Raw genomic sequence first — 7,977 nt, 5'->3', positions numbered from 1 at the left:
GATCATCCGGGACTCTGGGAGCCCTAAACCCTGTGACTGAGTCCTTGCAGGAAGAGGGAGGACACAGGCCTACAGGGACACAGAGAAGCAGGGGAGTCAGCCCTGGCCCTCTGGGGGACAAGGCCCTACAGACACCTTGCCTTTGGACTCCGGGCCCCCAAATGAGTTTCTGCTGCTGTTCTGCTATCACACCAGCCCTAGGACACACTCACCACCAGGGACCTGGGCTGGCTCGGTGGCCGCCAAGGGCCAGGGCAGGGCGTGAGAGAGGCAGGAGCTGGGGGAGCGGGGGCTGGACACCCAGATGATGCTGCACCCCAAACCCCAGCGCCACAGCAGAGTGAGTCACTCCAGCTCCTCCCTGAGAACTGCACCCCTCTGCACTGTCTGAAAACTGCCTGGTGCTGTAGGTCTCACTGATCCTCCAATGTGGACAGAATTTGGGGTCTCTTGTCTTCCCCCAGATCTGATGGAGCCTCCCTGATGATGTCCCTGTCCCCTCCAGGCTCAGCCATTGTCACACGCAGCCTGAGACACCCGCCAGGCCAGCCCTGTGCAGAGAGCCTGCTAGGCCCGGCCACAGAGACAAACCGACTCCTCAGTTCTGGGAGGTAACCACCAGAGGTTCCTTGGCCCCGGGCAGAGAGGGCGGGCCACCTCCTGCTTCTCCAGTCCGCCTTCCTGGTGACCTTGGGATGCCCTTCAGCATGAGGCAGAGATTTTCTCTGCAGGTGGAGCAACAGCAGCAGAATGTGACTGTGTGATCTCGTACATTTCCAGTTCAAGCACAAATCAGACAGAAGCCAGAGCAATGACAGGCTGGTCACAAAGCCCAGGGCTGGGCGGCGCCCACCGTACAGTGTGCACACATGTGTGCATGTGTTCGAGTGTCTGTGTGTGCTTGTTGTGCACTGCTGCATTGCACAGGCAGGTGTGTCTGCACACATCTTGCATTCCGTCCCTTCCAGTGATAGGCCGCTGTCTCCTGAAAATCTGATCCCCCGGGAGTCCCCCAAAAGATGGTCTCAATTCTAAGCCCCTTTATGTGCAGAAGGCCTCACTGGCAATGCAGGGTCCGGGCGGATCATCAGTGCCCAGCTCTCAGCCAAAAGCCCCTGTGCTGGCAGCCACAGGCAGCACCCGGCCACGGACGGCCACGGACGTGCAGCCCGGGACCCTACACCTGTGTCCCCGGGCCACCTGCCAGGACGTCCCTGCCCCGGGTCACCCAGGCCACTGTGGCTGTGGGCAGGAAGGAGGTCAGAGTCCTCCCGGGAAGAGCTCAGAGGAAGAGCCGCCGGGAGCCAGCAGGCTGATGTCACCCTGCAGAGCCCGCCGAGCCCGAGCCCGGCTGGCACAGCACTGACCCGCCGCCTGCCCGCACTGCCTTTCCAAACGACCTCCAGACAGGCAAGGAGCCCGACGCACGCGCGTCGCAAGGAGACGCCACAGGCCCTGCACACAGCAACCGTGTCCCGGTTCCGCCTCCCTGAGACACAGCTCTGGGCTCAGGGCAGGTCTCCTAGGCTCCCGGCTCCCACAGCCAGGCCACCTCAGAGGTTTCTGCGGCTGCTTCCCTTCTTCGCTCTGGTGAAGGTGACCTTTAAGCCTGACGCTCCAGTTTCCTGCAGGCCAAGGTCTCGGCGCACAAGCAAGGCCTCTGCTGCCCCCTGGTGGTCGGTGGGAAGGAAGGCAGCGGGTGGGAACTCTCCTTACGGGGTGCAGGTGGCGATCAGATGGATACCCAGAGGGCTAGTGGCCGGGACCACCGTCACCAGCGAGTCACAGAACAAGGCCAGCACTGCCTCCCTGAGAGCTCCCAGCTCCCAGACTCCATGTGATGCCGGGGCTGGGAGTCCTGGCTCTGAGGTGAACTCGGCCGCAGCACCACACGCAAGGGGGACGCCAGCCACGTGACTCGATTTCTAAGCCCCCGTCTCCTCCCCTAACAACAGAACCCAGATCACAGCACGGAGCCCCGCACAGCCGCAAGAGGCAGGTGCGGCTGTCTGCCATCTCCCCCGTTTGCCTGGTCTCGGGGATCACCTGGAGAGACCCTGGACCCTGGGCTGGACCGGGCGCGCCAGGTCTGGCTCCGCCATGCCACGGGCCGTTCTCAGCCTTCCCTGGACGGCCAGGTGTCCAGATGCGCAGCAGGCTCCCACTCCACAGACTGTCGGGGCGTCCCAGCAGCGAGGGGCAGGTCAGAAAGCAGGTGTACTCGGCCACAGCACCCCAATGCCAGGCCAAGCAACCGGCACAGAGGGAGACGAGCTGGGGGGGTGGGCAGCCCAGAAGATGAGTGGGCTGGGCACAGGTGGGCACAGCAGGCCGTGGGACCCTCCTGACGGCCACTCAGGCCCCAGGGAAGCAATAGGCCGGCCGTGGCCCGAGGTGCAAACTTTGCATCAGGGCCTGTGTGGACGCAGCCTCTGGCCAGGGCAGCACCCCAGGGGCACCAGGACTCTGAGGGGTCAGGGTCGCAACTCCACCCAGCACAGCACCTCCTGGCCCCTCACCCTTGGGGTGACGGGGCCTTGCCTGGTGCTGCCCGGGGGCCCTGGAGTCCCTGGCAGAGCTTCCATGTCCCAGAATCAAGAGAGGGCGAGGCTGATCCCCAAGACCGCTGGGGTGATGGCCAGCTCTGCCTGCTGAGGATCCTGTGACCTTGCCCTCACAGTAGCCATGGTGGCAGCAGAGGGACCCAGGGGCCATGCAGGGAGGACTGTCCAGACAGGCGAGGGCACCCAGGCCCAGGGGGCGACCTGTAGGATGGATCTGCCCACCCCAGAGTCCCAGGGACTCAGAGCAGCGAAGCAGCCAGGCCCTGGGCTTCAGTGCAGCGCATGAGGGTAGGGCGGCCAGTAAGCAAGGGCAGGAGGGGCAAGACCGCCCATCCCGGAGGCCAGGAGACGGGCAGATGGGCTGTGGTGCTGGTGGCCACCCGGGAAGCAGGGCCCCAGGGGAAGTCCTTGCTCTTGGGCCTGACCCAGCCCTCCCTCTGCCTGAAGGCCCCACAGAGCCCAAGGTCCAGGCAGAGGGGCCGCAGAGTGGCCTCCCCGCCTCATCCCCATGGGGCATGCTCTGGGCGTCTGTCCTCACCACCTCTTCCCATGAAGAGCCCAGGCCCTGTTTCCCCTGTCACCTCCGGAAAGACCCTGTCCAAACAGTCACTTCCTGAGGGACCGCAGTTGGGGGGCATCAGCATCTAATGTGCGGCCGACCGTTCAGATCTGAGCAAGGTCCAAGCAGGAGCTGCCAGGGATGCAGGATGCCAGGCGCCGGGGCCACAGCCACATGCCGTGAGGTGTGGTGGCCTCTCACAGAGAGGACCAGGCCTCAGGACAGCGGGGGCCTGGGGAAGGGCAGAGCACCAGGGGAATTTCCCAGGAGCCTCTCTGTGCCGGAGCGATGGAGGCCTCCAGTGTACATGTGTGCGTGTGCATATGTGTGTGTGCACGTGTAGTATGTGGTGTGGAAGGCTGGTATGCAGCAGGGGCCTCCTGCTGCACGCTGGGCCGTGGTCCCCCTGAAATGCCTGTCTGCGTTCTCCCGGGAGGGGACACAGGTGCCACACATGGCCACCCTCTTGCCATCCTCCTCCTGGGAGGGCTGCACCCTCCGCCTCCTGGCCCGGGGCTCTTTCCCCGATGGCGCTGGCAGGGCCCTCGTGACTGTGCTAGCTCCCCAATGGCAGGCGTGATCCAGGCGAGCCCCCTCCTACAGTCCCCACAGGAACAGCACAATGCCAGACAGCGACTGCTTGTGACACCTGCTCTTTATTGGCTGCCATGGGCTGCGTTCTGGGTGACAGAGGTCCCCGAGCGGTACTACATAGAGGAGGGGTGCAGGAAGGCGAAGCGAGGGAGCAGGCCGGGAGCCCCGGTGCCCAGACTTTTCGGCACTGTGGGCGGCACAGTCGGGACCTGCGGAGGGGGTGCCCAGGACCAGGCCCCACCCCGACGGCTGGCAAGGGCTGTTCTAAGGGCATGGCACTGCAGGCCACGGCCCGAGGCCTCCGGAGCACTCTCTCAAACCCTCGTTCCCTCTGAGAAGATGAAAAGGAAACAAAGAAAAGAAGGCAGACGCCTCTTCTGTGGTCCCCGGGCTCAGTGGGTCGGGGCCGCAGGGGCAGCCGGGCCGAGGCAGGTTTAGGATGAGGGCGCTGAGCTGGGCTTTTCCTCCCGAGACACGGGGATGGCCCGCTCGCTGTGGCCAGCATCCAGGCCAGACTGGACCTTAGGACCAGAAAAGGTCAGCATGCCGTCAGCGGACAGGGAGCAGGAGAGGGCCGACTGGTCCACGCTGGAGGGCAGGCGGTAGCGGCGGTGGAACTCGCGGGAGATGTAGCCGTGGTCGTCCTGGGAATGGCCGGAGAGGGGCTCGGTCAGAGCGTGGGCCAGCGGGGACTGCCGTCCCCCTCAGCGGAGGCCCATCCTGGAACCCGAGGTGGCCGGGCTGTGCTGTTTCCCCAGGGCCGGCCGGAAGGCTGCGCAGCCAGGAGCCCCAGCCCTGTGGGGCTCAGGATGGCAGTGGCCGCAGGCCCGGGGGCACTGGCTGGGTCAGCTGTCGCCTCCTCCCTGGCCCGCCCAGCTCACCTGTCGCTCGTTGTGCTTGCCGTGGATCTCCACAAAATCCTCCTGCACCTTCACGGTCAGGTCCTCGGGGGAGAAGTGTTTCACATCCAGGAAGATGACGAACTTCTCTCGGTCAGATCGGACCTGAAACCCAAACCCTGGTGTGGAGCTGCCCAGAGACTGGCTGGCTGAGGGAGGGCACTGCTGTGGGCCCGCTGGACAGGCAAGCCTGCTCCGTGCTGTCCCACCCACCAGAACACCCTGGTCACGGGGCCTGCTGCGGTGGAGCCACAGGCTGAGGAAGCAGCGTTCCAGGCTGGCGCTAGCACCGGCACCGTGTCCCTGGCCTCAGCCTGGGTGGTAGCAGGTTGGCGGGTTGGCTGCACATTGGCTGGCTGGCTACAGGTTGGCTGGCTAACCAGGCTGGGTTGCTGGTTACAGCTTGGACGGCTGGTTGGTGAGTGGACTTGCTGCCTGGGTGTGGGCCAGCTTGGGTCGGGTTTGGCTAGCTGGCGGGTGGTGGGCTGGGTGCTTCATTAAGGGCTGGCCGCCGTCTGGTTATGGCGGCGGCCGCTCATGGGCTGCTGGCTCCCTGACAGCTGGTGGGCTGGCTGGGGGTGAGCAGGAGAGGAGAGTCGCTGTCCCAGCCTCACCTCCTCCCTCAGCAGCCCCGCAGCCCAGCCGCTGCCAGTGGTGTGAAGCCAGCTGCCAGCCCACCAAGCCCCCCGGCCGGAGCTCAGCACCTCCCCAGCACCTTCCTCCCTGCAGCAGTGTCCCTGCTCTGGGGAGCCTTTGCGTTCGGGCAGCGGGGACACTCAGCTGCCACAGAACAGGGGCTGATCCTCCCTGGGGCAGGGAGGGAGGTGCCCGCGCGGCCTCTCCTCGCCCTTGGCTGGGGCCCCCGGGAGCCGGGCAGAGCCCCGAGCCCACAGTGCTGCTGGCTGTGCAGACAGGAACTCGCTCCTCTCTGGTCTCAGGCAGCGAATCCCACCTGCACCCAGAAGGGAAAATGCGGGAGCAGCGAGCCCTGGAGCTCGCCTGGGCCATCGACTTGCCTTGGCGGGGGTGTTCTTGGGGTTTCCAGCATGTGGTTGGTGCATCACAAACCACATATGGGTCATGAGCTGATGGAGGAAAAGACAGCAGTCGGCACGGGCCAGCTTCCTCCTCCGAGCCTCCCAGCGGGGCAGGAGGCTCCCGCCCAGCCTCTACAAGGTGGCCAGCTCCATGGAGCCGGACGTGAGCACCGGGGACATCAGTGGCCCCTCGGGCGTCCCTAGCTGTCCTCTCCCTGCCCAGCCAGGCCTTTACCTCGGAGATGCCGGAGTCCAGCACGGTGCGGAAGAGGGACTGGCGGTAATAGGGGCTGATGGTGGAGGACAGGAAGGGCAGCAGGTCATACTCCAAGAGGCCCTCGCCAAAGAACTGGTCGAACAGCCGGCTGGGGTAGAAGGGCCCCAGCGCGCGCTTGAACCAGGGGTGCTGGATGGTCACGTCCATGTCCACTCTGGCCACAGGGAATGTAGGCAGGCGACACGACGGGTTGGGCAGGGGCCTCAGGCAGAGCAGTGGGGAGCTTGGGAGCCAGCCTTCCCTATATATGCCGGAGAGAATGGAGGCATTAAAGGGATTTCCCTGAGATGCCTGAGCTCAGGGAGGAGGCTGCACTGTCAGCAGAGCCAGTCGGGCTCTGTGCCCGCCTCCCCCAGCCTGCAGCCCGCGCGAGGACAGAGGGCCCCAAGGAGCTGTCCCCACACCCACCACCGAGGGCCGCGGAGGACCCCAGGGCTGCACACTTTGTCCTAAGTGGTCCTCACAGCCACCCTTGGAAGGGGACTCATAGCCTTGCTTCCCAGGTGGGGAAACTGAGGTACAGAAGTTAGTGCCCGAATCTCACAGCTGCTAGATGAGAGGACGCTGCTCCTCAGAAGCAGAATCATGGTCTGGGCGTGATGGCGCACACCTGTAATCTCAGTACTCGGGAGGCTGAGGCAGGAGGATTGCAAGTTCAAGTCCAACTTGGGCCACTTAGCGAGAGCCTGTCCCAAAAGAAAAAAATAACAAAGGGCCAGGGATGGAGCTCAGCGTGAAGGCTGAGGGTTCAATCCCCAGTGCCACCAAAAAGAACAAAACAACAAAAACAAGGCGGGGGGTCATGTGACAGTGAAAGGAAGGTGGAGAACCGCCTTCCTCAGCGAGGCTGGCCCCAGAGGACAGGTCTTCACCTCCATGCACGCATCCATGCGTCTGCAGAAGGTGACGAAGGCCCTGCAGTTGCGGAGATGATTAGTCTCAGTATGTAATTCAACTCACAGAGATCCTCCTTCCTCAGCCTTCTACATGCTGGGACAACAGGTGTGCACCGCCATCTCTGGCTCTGCACTTCTGCTTTCTAAACAGGAAATGTTAAGCCACCCCATCTGTCATACAGCAGCACCCCCACATTCACTTGGGGTTTTGTCTGCTGCAGTTTTAGTTACTTGTCACCAACCATGGTCCAAAGGTGCAATGAAAAATTCCAGAACAACCAATTCAGATGTGTTTTTTGTTTTGTCTTATTTTGGTTTTTGTTTTATTTTGTTTTGGTTTTGTTGGTTTTTTGAGACAGAGTCTCACTCTGTAGTTCAGACTGGCCTCGAACTCACTATGTAGCCCAAACTGGCTTTGAATTTGCCGAGATCCTCCTGCCTCAGGCTCCCCCATGCTGGGATTACAGGCGTGCACCACCACGCCCAGTGAATTCATCTGTTTTCCAATGCTCTCCTGAAGGACTCTCTTGTCACCCCACCCCATCATCCCAGCTGGGATGTGAATCGCTCCTGTGTCCACGTTGTGTCCACTCCCTGTCCCTTGGTCACTTAGCAGCCACCGGCGAGCAGGGCTGTGCTCCAGTGACACTCGCTCTGTTCAGTGATGGCCCCAAAGCCCGAGAGTGACAGCGCTGGCCGTTCAGATACGCCAGAGAGAAGCCAGGGGATGAGGAGGCTGGCCGTCCCCGCTGCACAAGGAAAGAAAAAGCCAGTGTCCAGGAATGGCTACAGCTCTCTAGTGAGGGGAAACTGCGGCCACCAGAGAGGAAAAGGAAGTTGGTCCTGCCCCACCACAGGCGGCAAAGCTTCCATCACCCTGAGCCACGGGGAAAAGGCGGAGATCCCAGCACCCAGTGCAGTCCCAGAGGCACCCGTTGGGGGCTGGACCGTCCTGCGCCAGAGGGAGGAAAGGCAGTGCCTGGCCACGGCCTCTTCTGATCGTCCACTGTTTTATGGGAGAAACAGAAAACCTGGATTGCCCGATCACAGTGGAAGCAAGCCAGGCAGGACGGCATGGGGGACAGGCCGCCAAGGTGCCACTGCGGGTCCTCAGTGCGCGATACGATACATGTGTGCGGCGAGTGTGAGTG

The 7,977-nt window shown here is 63.1% G+C and overlaps 1 protein-coding gene across 2 annotated transcripts; it reads right to left on the bottom strand.

Annotated features, from left to right (window-relative positions):
- Nucleotides 1-3,761: 3,761 nt before the first annotated feature.
- Nucleotides 3,762-6,203, bottom strand: Cryaa (crystallin alpha A). Of its 2 annotated transcripts, XM_087211614.1 has the most exons (4): nt 5,889-6,203; nt 5,633-5,701; nt 4,599-4,721; nt 3,762-4,361 (listed from the first exon to the last, which is right to left on the bottom strand). In XM_087211614.1, the coding sequence occupies exons 1-4, from the start codon at nt 6,075-6,077 to the stop codon at nt 4,152-4,154; spliced, it is 591 nt and encodes a 196-aa protein (XP_087067740.1). In that variant the 5' UTR covers nt 6,078-6,203; the 3' UTR covers nt 3,762-4,151. The 2 variants fall into 2 exon arrangements, with proteins under 2 accessions (XP_087067740.1, XP_087067743.1); XM_087211617.1 differs by lacking the exon at nt 5,633-5,701.
- Between the last annotated feature and the right edge of the window lie 1,774 nt (nt 6,204-7,977).

This window comes from Heterocephalus glaber, unplaced genomic scaffold, assembly GCF_053883595.1.
Source record: "Heterocephalus glaber isolate CG9 unplaced genomic scaffold, H.glaber_assembly_v1.0 deba00000122, whole genome shotgun sequence".
NCBI lineage: Eukaryota > Metazoa > Chordata > Mammalia > Rodentia > Bathyergidae > Heterocephalus > Heterocephalus glaber.
The sequence above is the reverse complement of the archived record's forward strand: the minus strand, read 5'-3'. Positions and strand labels throughout refer to the sequence as shown.

Bases quoted from the DNA above. Each gene is read 5' to 3' on its own strand.
- Cryaa (XM_087211614.1), bottom strand. From the start codon at position 6,077: ATGGACGTGACCATCCAGCACCCCTGGTTCAAGCGCGCGCTGGGGCCC. The intron at 5,702-5,888 runs GTAAAGGCCTGG...TTCCTCCATCAG, and splicing joins TGGACTCCGGCATCTCCGAG to CTCATGACCCATATGTGGTT. The intron at 4,722-5,632 runs GCAAGTCGATGG...TTTGGGTTTCAG, and splicing joins CCAAGAACACCCCCGCCAAG to GTCCGATCTGACCGAGAGAA.